This window comes from Bos javanicus, chromosome 21 (genome assembly GCF_032452875.1).
Source record: "Bos javanicus breed banteng chromosome 21, ARS-OSU_banteng_1.0, whole genome shotgun sequence".
NCBI classification, from domain to species: domain Eukaryota; kingdom Metazoa; phylum Chordata; class Mammalia; order Artiodactyla; family Bovidae; genus Bos; species Bos javanicus.
The window spans coordinates 36,172,460-36,188,875 of NC_083888.1; the positions used below are offsets into that span (position 1 = coordinate 36,172,460).

The 16,416-nt window shown below is 30.4% G+C and overlaps 1 protein-coding gene across 11 annotated transcripts in view; it reads right to left on the reverse strand.

Annotated features, from left to right (window-relative positions):
• Positions 1-16,416, reverse strand: part of NOVA1 (NOVA alternative splicing regulator 1) — a 166,893-nt gene that overhangs the window by 22,714 nt on the left and 127,763 nt on the right. For 9 of the 11 annotated variants that reach the window (XM_061394903.1, XM_061394904.1, XM_061394910.1 and 6 more), the window contains 2 exons: positions 11,736-11,902; positions 1,184-1,255 (listed from right to left, as the gene is read on the reverse strand). In XM_061394903.1, coding sequence (XP_061250887.1) covers positions 1,184-1,255; positions 11,736-11,902 — 239 coding nt within the window. The remainder of the gene's footprint in view (positions 1-1,183; positions 1,256-11,735; positions 11,903-16,416) is intronic. The other 2 variants (XM_061394902.1, XM_061394905.1) reach the window with 1 other exon arrangement.

The following is a 16,416-nucleotide window of genomic DNA, read 5'->3' on the forward strand; positions in this document are numbered from 1 at the left end:
TGGGGCTAAAATGTGAGCATTATCAAGGATTTTTGTTTGAAGGGAATGCTACTGCATAAAATAAAAATCAAGCTCCTACTACAAAATAACATTCTAAATGTTAGTTTTCCTTCTAGTTATTTAAAAAATTTTCCTGAGGTTGCAGAAGTATTAGAATCAATAAATGAGCAAAATAATTCTGACAGCCATATCTTAGATCATATGCAAAAGCCACATTTAATATATTTAGCAAATATAGCTCAAAGTTAATAATTTATTAGTCAACTGCATGAAAAATATATTAAAAAGATAAGGCTTTATATTAGTAAAAATGTGGAAATATTAAAGAAAATAACATTTCTCACCTAAATGAAGCTCAATTCAGACAAAATGAAAATGTGTTTAATCATTTTAATAAATATATTTTCAACATTTCTCATGTTAAAGTACAGTAAGGCTCTGAATTACACAGAATATTTTAGATGATTTCCTTAAATGTGCCAAAAACAGCTACATTTTTGAAGAATGTCCTACAAATATTCAGTACCAAAACAATTATCAAGTCAAAACTAAGATATATTTTTCATTGCAAAGTTTGCAACTCCAGCAAAGAAAATGTATTATTAAATTTTAAGAAAGTACCATTTCTTGAGTTATTAAACAGCATTAAAATTATTACAAATACCAATTTCCAGTTACTCTTAGATTGCTAGAAATGTTTTTCATCAAAAGTTTTAAACTGTTACACAGTAAGGCATATCTGAAATAAAAAACAAAGAAAAATGCATTCACATTTAAAGATATACCTTTGCTCAATAACTCATATTTATACATTCATTTTTTTTTTACATATATGATATTCTTAACTTATATACCAGGAAGCCTAGGAAGAAACAATAAGGGAAATAATAAACACCAACTCAATAAATAAATAACCCTCAGAGCTTCATAAAGTCAAAATTTTAGGGGGAAAATCCAAAATTCTAGTAGTCTATCATCTGAGTCTATTTTTATTAACTAAAGCTAAAAATACATATAAATTTTCAGGAATAACTGATATTTCTTTCTGAGGTTATTTGGAATCTGATCATGGTGCACAAATGTGAATGAACGAATACATCCTTAACCCACCAGTATCTTTTTCTCCAGTGTGCAGGCAATCACCCGTGAAAAGTATGGTGTAGATGACAGGATGATACTGTACCTGATTAGCTCTGGAGGTGGTCATGGGGTCAGATGGAGAGGACTTGGTGGTAGTTGGGGAAGATGGCAATGTCTGGGAATAAAGCAGTTCAGGAGCAAATCAACCTTTATAAGCCTTAAACTGATTATTTAAATAAAACAAAATAAAATAAAATGTAATATAACGAGAACAAAATCCTATGAACAAATTTTTCTCCTACTCATTTAAATTTAATGGAATTCAAGATCAATTAAATAATTAATGCATGTAAATACGCATGCATAAGCATGTAAAAATAAATTCATGACTTGAAATCATGATGGTGACTGATAAAAATTCACATGAGTATTAAAGGTATCCTGACCATATTCATGAATAGTAGTCTCTTTTCTTTCCCTTTTGTTTTCTTGGGGGAAAAGAGATCTCAAACAAAAATTCAATAAATTTAATGAGTAAAACTGAAAGTTATTTTCCTATCAATGAATACAGTCGGGGATTGAAAGAAGTGGTGAAATGAAGTTTACTTTGGCATAAAAGTATCCACCTACTTAATATGTTGAACATCACCAACAAGTTGATTCCACATGAATTTAGGGTTCCATACTTAAAAGCAATTAAATTTGCAGTTCTGAGTTCTTAATATCACATTATCTTCTAAAACATTAATTTTTAATAAATTTAGAGCCCGTCTGAAAATGTAAACATTAACCTCATATTAATAAACAAGTAACTAATAGCATTTTAACAAATTGCTGTAATATTTTTTATTATTTGTGCTAAATACTAAAAATTTGTATAGATGAGGTGTATAACATTTTGTAGCATTATCAGCCTGTGTTGAAAATAAGCACAAAAATATTAGGAATCAAATTTATTGTTCATTTCATTTTTAAACACATATACATACTATATATAAAACTATATACAAAACATGTCACATGAGACCATAATATTCTTAAGGTATTTTTAAAACTTCTGATGTCTAATAGAGTAACCTTAAAGTGTATGTAAGATGTTTTTATCTTTTTAAAAAGGTATACTTTCACTTGACAAATTGTATCATTTAAGTAGCACTCTCAGTAGATAATATTTCTTAATATATGAATTGGGGTAGTTTTATAGTATGGACAAAATTCTATATTCACATTATGAGTTATATTAATATCTATCCTCAAAATTACTCAGACATGAGCAAAAGCATAACTTTAAAAGTTCAGCAGTGTCAGAAAAAGCAGATAAAATTACTTAAGTCAGTCATATTTACACATTTAATATTTCATAAGTCTTAACTGGGATAGAAAAAAGTATTTAAGAGTAAAAGAAAGGATAAAAAATTTCACATGCTCTTGCTTAATTAATTCACTGCTCTCAAGCAACAAACTAAGACTGATTCTAATATTTGATCATGTTTTAAACAGTTCAGGAATTCTTGATTCTTCTTTAAAACCTTGAGGAAAACTAGACAATGCATAGACATACCAAGATTTTTGTTAAATCATATTTTAAAAGGGAAGAAGAGCTGCAAACCTCACAAGAGAAGAAAAAAACAACTTCAAATCCGTTGTTTTCTGTTTTTGCTATTTGTAATAAGTTCACTTTATAAAGTCATTTCTCCAGAGAGAATTTCACTAAGAGTCATTAATAATTACCCTACAATTTTACTTTCCATGCAATACTATGCAGAAACATACACTACTGACTTTGTAAATATTCTATGGACTATGGATTGAAGAGTAAATTTTCCCACCTCTGGTTACAACTGCTACTGTACAGATTTCCTGGGAGTAGTTAACATATATTTTAAAATATGTTCTTTATTAATCTCAGCATAATTATAAGATTGTTGACTAAATAGATGCAAAATAAATCTAGAGGCCATCTACCCCAACACAGGTTAGAAGCTAAGTTCATTAATCTACAGAAGCATGAGATATGCGTGTTGGGCTCTTCTAGTTTCATCAGAGTAAAATCAACTTGAAGGATCACAGGTTCATTATGACAGCCATCTTGCCCTAGACATGAATTCTCTTGAAATACTGCAAAGAAATACGTAGAAAAAGTACTAATATCAAGTGACTCAGACTTTGTGATCACTAAAATCAATACTATCTTTTTTCAATTTATTTAATACTTTTCTTTTTACTTGGCATATATGTGAAACATTGGGCATGTATTAGTAACTCATGCAACTCATATTCATTGACATTGTCCTTAATAATTCTGAGCATGCTTCCTTCTCAAGGGAATAAAACCAGTAATTTTAAACTTCTGGGACAATATTAATGTGTATAAAATCATTAAGGCTTTGGTTATTATAAATTATAATACATTAAAACTTAATATTTTAAATAAAACAGATGATAGTTAAGTTTGGGCTTTAAGGGATTAGATTTTGGAAATGTCACAATAGTTTCTAAATTTTTTTTTTTGTTTAAATTCTTAAAATTATGAACATGTACTGTGGTAATAAACATATGATTAGTTTTATAGTTATCTATTACTTATATAGATATTCTTAAACACAAAAAATCTCCTTCCTTTACAAATTTAAGCTCTAGCAATGAAGAGAATCCAGAAAGTTTGCATTCTGGTTGATTCTTAAAAATACTAGTTGTAAAAATTGTTCTGATAAACAGATAAATGTAAATATATTAATGTCTGTAAAGTGTTCTAATAATTAGATTAAAAAACAGCTTTGAAAGTTGTTCTCAACCACACAAATAGATCAGAAAAAGTCACAGAAATATTTTCATGTTCAATATGTTTATTTCTCTAATATTTTATAAACACATGTTTATTCATCTTCATAATACAGACTTAAAATTTAAATGGTTTGAAGTTTAAAAAAATCCCTTAGTAAAATTTCTGATATACATCTTGAAGATATAACTACTGAATATCCATATAGCAACAATATATTAAAATGTGTTAAGTAATATTTATAATGGGTATATACAGCTAAGAACTCTAAGTAAAAGTGAAATCATTTCAGTCATGTCCGACTCTTTGCAACCTCATGGACTGTAGCCTGACAGGCTCCTCCATCCATGGGATTTTCCAGGCAAGAATACTGCAGTGGGTTGCCATTTCCTTCTCCCGGGGATCTTCCTGACCCAGGGATAGAACCTGGGTCCCTGAATTGCAGGCAGACTTTACAGTCTGAGCCTCAAGGGAATCCCTTTTTAAAGTATTTATCAAGCAGTGATTATGAAGGGCACAGGCATTTTTTTAGCATGATTTTATCTTTCAAGTGGAAAAGTATAATATTTTAATTTATAGGACATGAATGTCTTTAAGAATTCTGCTTTAAACACTGAAGGCTGAATTACTTATTACAAAAAATTTTGAAGTAGTTTATAATTTTAAAATAGTGGATCCTTTGGAATGTAAGTTTCTAAAATTCGAGATTTAATAAGTTATTTAATTAAATGTAGATTTTTCTAGGTTTTTGGGAATAAGAACTAAAAAGTGATTATACATTGTGAAACGCATTCTTGTTAACAAGTGGCAGTTTTGCTGGACCAGAGAATATTACTATAAACTCCATAATAAATAAGCTTAGCTTCAAGCAAACCTATAATAATAGACTGTCAAGGTCTATCACAGGTACAGTGAAAACAGCAGTGAACAACAAATTTTAATTTGGAACAGGTCTGTTTTGAGTTCTGTTAAATAAATCTGCATACTACTCCATAAAAAATAATGAATCAGCTATTTAAATATGGAATGGTCATCTCTGATTTTTCATCTTGACACATATCCAGCCTTCTCCCAATGTCTGAACTACCTGGAACTACTTAGCCCTAATATAAACTCATGTTGTCTAATTTCAAAAGGTCTTTTACAACTGATTACTAGTCCATATCTTATTTTCCTCATAATCACTATTCTGTACTTTTATCCTTCTCCTCAGCTATTCAGTCCCATGTATCTTATATTCTTTTCAATTGCTAGTTTTTACTACCTGAAAGAGATCATGATTTTCCAGAATGAGCTTCCTTATCTACTACAATTGACTTCATTTCAACCTTTTCAATTTTCCAAACCACTTTCGCCCCATCTTCTCATTCTTTTCATGGTAGACAAAACTGTGATATCCAAGACTTCCTACTCTTCATGAGCTATGACCTTAACACCCTATAATCTTTTCATCACTCTTAACTCATTTTGTCCCTTAATAATCTCATCTGTATTTGGCATCCCAATTTATCTTCCTTTTCAAACTTCTTTTTATTCCTTAACATTAGCCATTCACTCTTTAGTAGCAGGGTAGTTATGTGAATCTTTCTGATCTAACTTGTATTTTTCTCCTTTTATATCCAAACTTTCAAGTCAGCAGTTCCCACACTTCATATCTTTTTTTTTTCTTTTTACCTAACCAGTCTCTTTACCTTTAGGATATACTATTATTAAGAAATAACGACTGTTTTCTCAACATAGAATTGAAACTGACTTAGAATCTCCAATGATTTTCTATTTAAAAAAGTTATTTTTGAACTTTTATTTGGGTATTTGATCCTTTTTAGCACCTTTCCTTATACTTCTCTTATTTTCTCCATTTTACAGATACAGTGGGTTAATGCAATACCCTTACAGAAGAGGTTACTATTACTTTCCCCATATTACAGGTAAAGAAGTCAAGGTAGAAGTAAAACAGCTTGTTCCAATGTACACAACAGGTAAATTAAAGAGGCAGAATTTGAACCCTGGCAGACCTATTCCAGATCCTATGCACCTAACCATTATACTATAATACTTTTGAGTTACTTTTTTAAAGGAACTGCTTCTCTATCTCATTTGTTTTTTTTTCTTTCTCACCTATAATGAAGGTGTAAGTGAAATTATCACTGATACTGCAATTAAGGATCTACATTTTCAGTTTTAAATTCTCACCTATGCTTCTAATTAAAGACTACTTTAAGGAAAAAAAAATATTATGTACAACTTATTCAACCTGCCTGAAACAATCATACAAAAATATTGTCTCAAATAGATGCCTGACTAAAATTCACTAGTTGCTTCCTGGAACTTAACATTGTGCTAGGCTCAAAACAACATATGGTCATTTTTTATTGTTTCTTCATAATTTTGGAACTAGAATCAAATCAGTACCAAACTCTTATAGATTTCACTTTGAAATATATTTTAACTTCAAGCATTTGTCTCAACTTTAACTACCAGAGGAGATTAAGTGCTCATCATCTTGTTCTTAAAATATTGCCTAGTCTCTTCACCCTGATACAAGACTTTCTATTTTGAACAAGGTCCTTTTCCTGCATATGTTTATTCAGGAATCTGAAAAGTCCTAAAAGAGAGAAATCTATTGGATTTGTTTTATCAGTATTATACAAACTTAAAGGCCATACAAATTAGTATTAAGATCAATTACCAGTTACATTTCCTTGGGTAAGTAAATTTCTCTAAACATCAGCTTCTATAACATGGACTCTATACGTGCTTCAGAGGAATTTTGTGTGGATGAATGAGAGGTTTCAATAAATGTTAAGTGCATAGCACAATGGCTAGCATAGAAACAGAGTAAGCACCATATACATCACTATTATCATTATTACTGATTCTTCATTCTTGACCATAAAACATCCTTTTTTCCTGACAAAGATTAATGTCTCCTGGATTTGTATGATGTAAGAGAAGCTTTAAAGAATATTATTTTATAAACCTTCAAATCTAAGATCTGCATAGTAGATCACTCAGTAACTGTCATAATTATCTTCCTCTCCTACCAATAGCTATTCCTACAAGCACTCTAAGAATTTGTGTGGAGTAGCACAGAAGAAAACAAAGTGTAGAAGTACCTTTTTTTTCTTTTTTTCATCACCTTCCAGAGAAATTAAAAGGGAAAGTATTAGAAGAATCCGTAGTGTGTAGGATACCCTTTGGCCAGACATCCATAACTTGCCATTATTTGGTTCCACACAACTTATCGAACATTAATTTCCTCTAGACTAAACACAAATGTCCCACTTCTGTCAAGATAATCTCTTTATTATTCAACAATTATGGTATCTTTTTTCTCAAATCCATACTGCTTCATCTGCCTAAAATAAGCTTTTCTCTTTTTTTCTCCTCTAATCAGGCAATTCCTCTACAGAGTCCAGTTCAAGTTTTTACCTCTTTCACAAAACCAAATGTCACTCTAGCCTACATTTCTTTCACACTCTGCCAAACTTTTACGGTGCGTTGTTTATATTGTAGTTTTGGTATATAAATGCAGTTTTATATCATTATTAGTTACATTGAGCATTTATGATCTCTCATAAACTAGCTTGAGAGAGCAAGGGTTACAATTTAATATATTCTGCAATTCACTAAGAATGTATTTAATAAACATAATTGAATGAATGAATAATGAACAAATTATGAGCTAATCTTGCCAACACTTTATGATGAAAATAAAATTCTTTGTACTAATGAGATTTTTGGTATCAATTTAATTTTTAAATACAAAATAATTATATAGATGCCTATAACTCTTTCTTAATGCAGTTTTTCTTAAAAATACATTGAGCCAAAAAAAATAAACAAAACCCACTGAAAGTCTGTAATAGACAAAGGAAGTTAACAAATGCCAACTATCTTACTAATCTATCATTTCTACCATGTTTTGGGGTTCATTATATTGACTTATGAGGTATAAATAACCATACTTAAGAGGGGGATTTGAGGGACTTATAACAAGAGGAAATTTTTCAATAATACTATGAGGAAAAAAAAAAGGTTACAAGTGCAAAATTCAAAACATAAAAAGGGAAATGAGAACATGGACATCAAAAACCTGGGCTAAGATATGCACTTAGGAATGAGTTTCTAGGGAAAGTCTAAATTACCTGAAGATCACTGAATGTCTCTGCTATTTGCACATCTTGAAAATAAGAAATAAGAATGTTCTATGTCACAATTAATATGTTTAATTCTGGCTTTTGGTTCCTCCTGTGTATCTGTTTCTCAGTATACTGACTTAAGAAATGAGCATGACAGTATTATGTACTTCATGACAATCTGATTTTAAAGCTATAGAATAGAAATTATATACTTTGATTATTCAATAAATATTATCATTATTTTGAATATATAAAATATTGGAGTCCCTTCCTATCAGCAAATAAATATTTGATTTAAAACAAACAAATAAAGCACATCTGAGAATGAAGAACTAAATAGTTCACATCTAATATCTAAAGTTGGATGTAAGGCTATAAGGCTAGATTTCAAGATTCTTCTGTATGAAAGACTTGTGAGATCAGTATGTATTACTTTCCAAAAAACTTATATTTGGCTGAGAATTCGTTCAGTGAATAAAGTTTCATTTGGAGAGAATATTCTGGTTCATGCAATTTATTTAGTAACCAACTGTATCTATATCATATAATTCAGAATATCTTATAAGTTATAATAAATTGTATAAAACTATAACTTTTTTAATTTCAAAAAAGTAGATTTCTTATTTTTTATAACAAAAACACATATATTATTTTTGAAATTATTTCCATTATAGGTTATTATATGATAATGACTATAGTTGCCTGTGCTATACAGTAAACCTTTGTTGTTTGTTGCATATCTATTTTTTTTAATTAGAAATCCAGCACTCTATTCATACCAAGTCAAACAAGTAGAATCAAAATGTCATAAACTTTTTAGTTAGGCAAAAATTCATAAGTTTTCTAAAATACATATATTATACATATATATATGTATACAAAAGCTTTTCTACTATATGCTTGACAAAATTATAACTTTTCAAGCAAGATTTATTTGTTTAGAACTGACTTCCTATTTAAGTCCAAGTTATATATAAATTATACTTCTCTAGTAAACAAAATCTTACATTATCAACCATAAAAAACAATAAATGTGTTGTAACAAACATTAGGAAAATATAATTTCATATTCAATATTAGTTCATTTCTATGAGGAACTATATTTTCTGGCTCCAGCAATTTTTAAAATTCTAATTTTATTCTTTACATAATCTTAACTAGAAGAAAATGTTTTAAAAATGTTTAAAGAAGTTACATTAAAAATTAACTTCTGAGTTAAAGTCCAAAGGGAATGTAAATGTTAGTTAGGGGAATGACTATCATTTAAAAATATTATTATTATTCTATGTACTCAAAGCTAAAAAAATAGAATTATATAAAATATACTTTTATCTATTCCATTATAAAATAATTTCTTTTAGATATAATTATTTTATACTGGATTACCAGCATAATTTCTCCAGAAATAAAATCATGGTAATTTAAATTTATTTCTTGTGGTTCAGTCGCTAAGTCATTTCCAATTCTTTTGATTAAATATTTAGACAATCATCCAACAAAAACTTCCACATTGAAAAATAGGATACCTACCTAGAAAGTTAGAGAATCTCAAATTTAGAGCATAAATAACTGTTGATCTACAATATCGTGGAAATATGCTCAATCTCTCATATAGATTTTTTTAGTAAATTTTTCAAATTTTACATTTTTAAGAAACCACTGAAATATTAAATATATTACTCTACTAAATTTAGAGTACTCTTTTAATGAATCTTTAAAATAATACTTCCACATCACTATTGATTCCATGAAAATATTAAATAATCAATAATAATTTCAATTTCATGAATATCTTATAAGGCTTAGAAATGAATGTAAATATGCAAAATTAAATTAATCACCATTGTTTTTTAACCACTTATTTTGAATTTAAATAACATTATCTGAACAAGGCAAGTAAAAATAGAAATGAACCAAATATTTTAAAATTCTAGCTTTCATAAATCTGTACTGACACTGGACAGATGACAACCTATAAATTTCATTTGCCATAGAGAAAGTTAGTTTTAACAATGACTCATAGACCATTATTTGACAGTATTATTATAAAAAAAATAAAAATTCATTCATATCATTGTGCTGAATAACTGCCATACAGTACTTAAAGTATATTCACGTTTTACCTTTTTTAAAAAAATCAATATATTCACTGCCTTCCTTAAGTGTTTAAACTTACAGAAACTACAAAAGAAATGTGAGAATTAATAGGCTGGATTAAAGTTGAAAATCAATAGACCCTACACTTTAGTGCCAATTCTGTAAATTCTTAGCCCCAGGTGATTTTAATCCAGAGGTCTTTGAACTCATACTTCTAGAATTTAGATAGATTTAGATTAAGCCAGGGTACTGCTTTCAATGCATCACATTTTAAATTATTCTTTGCATTTACCTAGCATAGATAAAAATTTCAAAACTATAAATGTTTGTGAAGAATAAAAAATATCTACTTATGTTTAGAAGTTTAAAATGTTTACCTTCTGCCATGTGTAAATTAAAAGACACTTCCTTGATAAGTTATGAAAGGTTACAAATTGAAACATTTTGATACTAACAAAGAGCATAAAATGAATGATCTTATATGGTGTAAAAGCTACCTACTCATGATCTAAACATGGAAGGATTTTTTTAAATAGTATTAAAGGAAAACTGAAACTTGGCCTATAATTTGAAAATATATAATGATTAATTTCTCTATTTGTATTTGATTAGACACCCTTACATTTATCAATATATTGGCAAAATTATAATAAATTCCTAACACTGGCTAGTATATTTTTTCAACTCAGAAACATGAAATTAATAAGTTTTTGACCTACATTTCAAATGTATTACAACGAATGTAAATATTCTGTAAATTAAATATTCTGTGAATGAATGAATAATACATTTCTTTTGAAGGCATAAAATCTATCAATATGATCACAAATTAAGAAGCTAATTATAAAAAGGCAAATGCAGAAATAATCATAATAAACAAAGTATCAAATAATTTTGAAGATTTAAAAGAGCTTAAGGGGAAGAATCTGCCTTATTTTTACATAAAAGAATGTCATTTTTTTCCCCTACATAGTGTCTGTCATTATTCAATCTTAAAAACTAACATTGTTTTTTATCAAGTAAAAGTTTTGTTACAGAAAATCCCACACATTTAAAAATAAACATTGGCCCTTTATGACATATGTATAAATACTGTACAAGTTATACAGAACATAATAGCTGATTTGTAACAAAGAACTGTTTGCTAGGTACAAAAATTTACTTATACATATTTGTTGATTAAAAATACTGAACATGACAATAAATTGACAAAACAGGAGTCTATATGCATAACTATACTAGAGACTAAAAATATTGAGAATAGGGTATTAAGAATTTTGAGAATGTTGTCTCAATTTTTATACTTCATTTTAAAAGTGATAGAATTTTAAATAGGTTAAATTCTTATAAATTAGTCAAATTTGTATCTATAATTTTTAAAAGGGCACTATAAAAGAAATGAGCCATAATTGCTCCTCAGTGTAATACTAATAAATGAGTAATTTGATCAATAAATAAACTGATCAATCTAAAGAAGAGGCTCTGATAGTCTTTAAGTAAATAAGTGACAACTGTTATGTTTTAAGTATTCTTAGGGAAAAACTTTATATGCTAAACCTTTAAGGCTTCTTTTATATAAGGAATTCATACTATACTGTGGATATCTGTCTTTGATTTCCCAACTAAACACTCACTTGTTTGATGCGATCTGGGTTAACGGTGGTCTGGGGTTGTAGAATGCTGACTGGTTCTGTCTTGGCCACATTTTGGGGCATTTCTCGAATTTTTTCTGCAATGAATCCATGAACTGCATTCAGTGCTTCAACTGTTCCCTGGATCAAGCACACTCGTTCAGTAGTACCTGTGGACAAAAGATTTCAGTTTCAGAAAACTTCTTCTCTTACTTTGTATGCTTTTCATAAAAACTATAAAAAAGGATGATATACTAATGCCAATAAAATCATGTAAAGTGTAGAGCTCTAAATCTCAAAAAGGGCCAGAGGAGCCAGAAACCATGAGAAGTTTTGAATACATCATTCACTGACATAACCAATACTTTCTGAGCATTTATAAAACAACTTAGGGTTAGAAACCAGTAACACAAAGATGAGGACTTTGTATATGCTAACAGACATCAAACCAGAGAATTATAAGATACTATGATATGAAAAAATAATGGAAGTTATCTACATGGATGGCACACGTGGATGGCTTACAGTTAAAAAAAAAAAAGCATTTAAATTAGTGGAGAGAAGGGGTCTTGGAAAGCTTACAAAGTAGCTAAGTTTCTGAATTTTTACCACCTTTTATTCATGTACCCTGTTCTTTTAATCACAGTAATAACACTATCTGACCTTTTCTATTTATTTTTTTTTTGTTTCTACTAGAATGCAAGCTCTCAGAGAACAGTTAATTAGTCTGTTTTGCATTGTGCTATAGCTTCCCCAAAGCCCAGAGGCATCCCTGGCACATGATAGGTATATAACAGATATTTATTGGACAAATAATCATCTCTGCTTTTATTGATTATACAATTTTAATAAGATAGAATATCATAATTAAAAACAAAATTTTAAACTATTTTTCACTTGAAATTGATGAATAATTGATAAAAGATACCATTAGTTTTATTTGCTTCATATCTAGTGAATAAAATGTAGACATATGATGTGAGACAAGACTAAAATGAAACTGGTTGGGTCTAATGCACAGATCCTATAGACTATTTTATACTATACAGGTATACCTAAAGGCAATAAAAATAAATGATTAGTTTTTCAGACTATTTTGAGCCTCACTGCAGTAGCCTGCTCTTAAACTGTAATCTTCTGCTCAGCAGCTCAACACAGCAAACACATAAACTTACTTCTCAGACATCAGTATTCTTTTACAGAACAGTTATCAACAAGTAAAAAGAATCTTTTAAAATTCAGAAAATGTTTGTTTTTGAGCTAATATGACCTCCCAAGTACTAAATACGTATCCATTTCTATACCACAGTTTCAAAATTCTATAAAACATTTTAAAGTGCATTTTGAGGGAAAAACATGTGAAATTACACATTTAAAAAATTGCAAGGAGTTTATACTGTTTTAAGGGTTGATTACCATATAAACCATTTCCCTAGCATTTAAATTTTTTTTAAAGAACAGTAAAAGATTATCACTCTTACCTTTAGAAAAAAGACTTAGATCACAAGAATTAGGAGCAGGAATAAAAAAATATTATATGTATACCCTAAATTGGGGCTTCCCTCGCAACTCAGTTGGTAACGAATCTGCCTACAACGCAAGAGACCTGCATTTGATTCCTGGGTTGGGACGATCCCCTGGAGAAGAGAATGGCAACCCACTCCATATTCCTGCCTGGAGAATCCCATGGACAGAGGAGCCTGGTGGGCTATAGTCCTTGGGGTCATAAGAGTCAGACATGACTTAGTGACTACACCACCACCACCACCACACCTGAATTAAATTATCCTGTTTTAAACCACTAAGATGCAAGTTTATGGAAAGCTACATTTCCTAATTTGTACAATATATTTCAATAGAAAGCAGTATCTTTTAGTTGTGAGGAGGGAGACAATCTGAAACACATTCAGATTGTGAGTTTAAAGGCTTAATATTTCCTGTTTCTCCTAATCAGCTTTTCTCATCTTTGAGTATCTTGATGTATCTCTGTATCTATTCTTGGGTAAAAGGATCTAGTTTATTAGGGATACTCTAGGGAGTCTTTACAAGATTGTATTAATTGCCCAATAAATGACTAGAAAGGATGAGAACTGATCAATGCAGCTCCTGTGAAGTGTTCTCATCTAAGTCAGCAGACAATACAAAACACAGATCGGATTTCATTCCCGCTTTTGGAGACAACTAAAGAGTGCTCTTCTGGGGATGCCAAGACAGAAAAGGAAATCAGTTAAGCCTCAACAGAGATTTTTTAAAAATAAAACATGGTACTAAGTAACTAAAGGAACTATATGATCCATGTTGCTTTTAAAGTTCTAATTTAATAGAATACATACTGTGTCAGACAACACAGTAACCCCGATACTCTTCAGACTATACAGTCTAACAAGTAGTAAATGGAAATCACTGAGCCATAAAGAAATATGATTGTCTAAAACTGAATTTCACATAGCATGCATGAGACAATTTGGCAATAGTTTATAGGTCCAAAGTTGCCATAAATACTCTTTCAAGATTAAATGATATCACTACCATTAGAACTACTACCAAAAAAAAGGGAAAGAAAAAAGGAAATTGCAATTTCCCCAATGGGAACTGCTATAATCCTCAGAAGAGATGCTGTCATATTCTTCCACTGAACTCTAATGGCCTTTTCACTTAGATAACACAAAACTATAATTTTTAGGAGAAAGTCACAAAGAAGGAAGACTGTCAGGTATATGACCAAACTGTGTAACAAAAATGAGCCTATAAGTAATAAAAGTTGCTGTTTTTTTGTCATTTTACAGGCTTTTATGCTCCATTAGTGTCTAAACTGAACTATGAGTTATTTACCATTTTATTTAACAGTAGCATTTTCTTCTCTTTGCAATAGACTAGTAAAATCTGAAAAAATTATCAAAAGTATTTGCTTATATTTATTATAATGTAAAGATACAGGTGTACAGGACACCATTAATTTAAAATTTTTCTTTTAAGGGAGACACTAGATAAACTCTTAGAAGAAGAGACAAACACAGGCAGTGAAATCAGAAAGACTTTTCGTTTCTACTTCACATGCTGTATCATAAACTGAATAGGCATGTTTCTAAAATTAGGTACAACTGTAAGTTGCCATAGCAAAACTGTGATATACATTTAATAAAATATACTCACTTTGCGCTACTATAACCTTGGACAAGTCACTTAAACTGTTCCTGCTCCTACGGAAGGCAATCTATCATCTGTGCAGTGGATCTGATCTCTCTTAACTCCCAAGTCCACTGTTTCTCCTAGTATCATTTTTTCCATCAGACCTTGCCTATCAGCAGAAAAACATGTTATACTTTCTTCCATTTTTAAAGATCCCTCCTTTATGACAGAAAGAGAAAATTAGCCTTTTGTAAAGCAAATGAAATACCGATTTAGGCAAAGATCATAAAACCATAAAATGAAAGGTTAATGGGAAATCTTCAATGGAAACATCTGGAATCACCAACTGACTTCACTGATCAACATTAGCATAACTAACAGTGTGAAAATCAAGCACTGACATGATGCAATATGAAGCAGAGGGCACCAACTATAGGGGATGTATCCCCAAATAGCTGAACCTAAGTCGAATCAAACATTTAGCCTGACATAACAGTTTACAAATAATACTGAGGGACTTCCCTGGTGGTCCAGTGGTTAAGAATCCATCTTGCACTGCAGGGCATGTGGGTTTGATCCCTGTTCAGGGAACTAGGATTCTACATGCTATCGAGCAACTAAGCTTGCGTGCTGCAAGTACTGAGGTCACATCTCACAACTAGAGCATCCGTGGGCCACAGTGAAAGATCTCCACATAATGCAACAAAGATCTGACACAGCCAAATAAATAAATACTAAAAAGTTAATTCTGTAAACAGAGAAACAAATGACACCATAAGAAAGCAAATACACAAATCAACAATGTAAGCTAGTCTTCAGAACAATTAATCTAGTTTCTTCAGCATAGGAAAGAAAGTTCTCTAGACAAAAAGAATCTTAAAAGACACAATAATCAAATATGAATTAGAATTTGACTGGATCTAAATTCAAACAACTTTTACTTTAAAAATTGTGGCACTCTCATAGAAACAATATTAAATAGTATCAAAGAATTACTGTTAATTTTAACAGGTGTGATTATGGCATCAGGGTGTTTAAGAAAGTTTTCTCTTTCTTTTTAGGTGCATATTGAAGTATATGCAGCTAAAATGACTGAGATTTGCTTCAAAATATTTTTTTAACAGCAAAAAATGTTACTCATACAAAATACATATGCCAAAATCTTGATATTAATGACAGATATGTAGGTTATACGGAGAAGGCAATGGCACCCCACTCCAGTACTCTTGCCTGGAAAATCCCATGGATGGAGAAGCCTGGTAGGCTACAGTCCATGGGGTCACAAAGAGTCGGACACGACAGAGTGACTTCACTTTCACTTTTCACTTTCACACATTGGAGAAGGAAATGGCAACCGACTCCAGTGTTCTTGCCTGGAGAATCCCAGGGACGGGGGAGCCTGGTGGGCTGCCGTCTATGGGGTCGCACAGAGTTGGACATGACTGAAGCGACTTAGCAGTAGCAGCAGCATGTAGGTTATAAGGAGGTTCATTCTTCTAAGTATATCTGAAATTTTATAATAAAACACTTTAAAGCCCTCCCTAGCCTTCTTCTA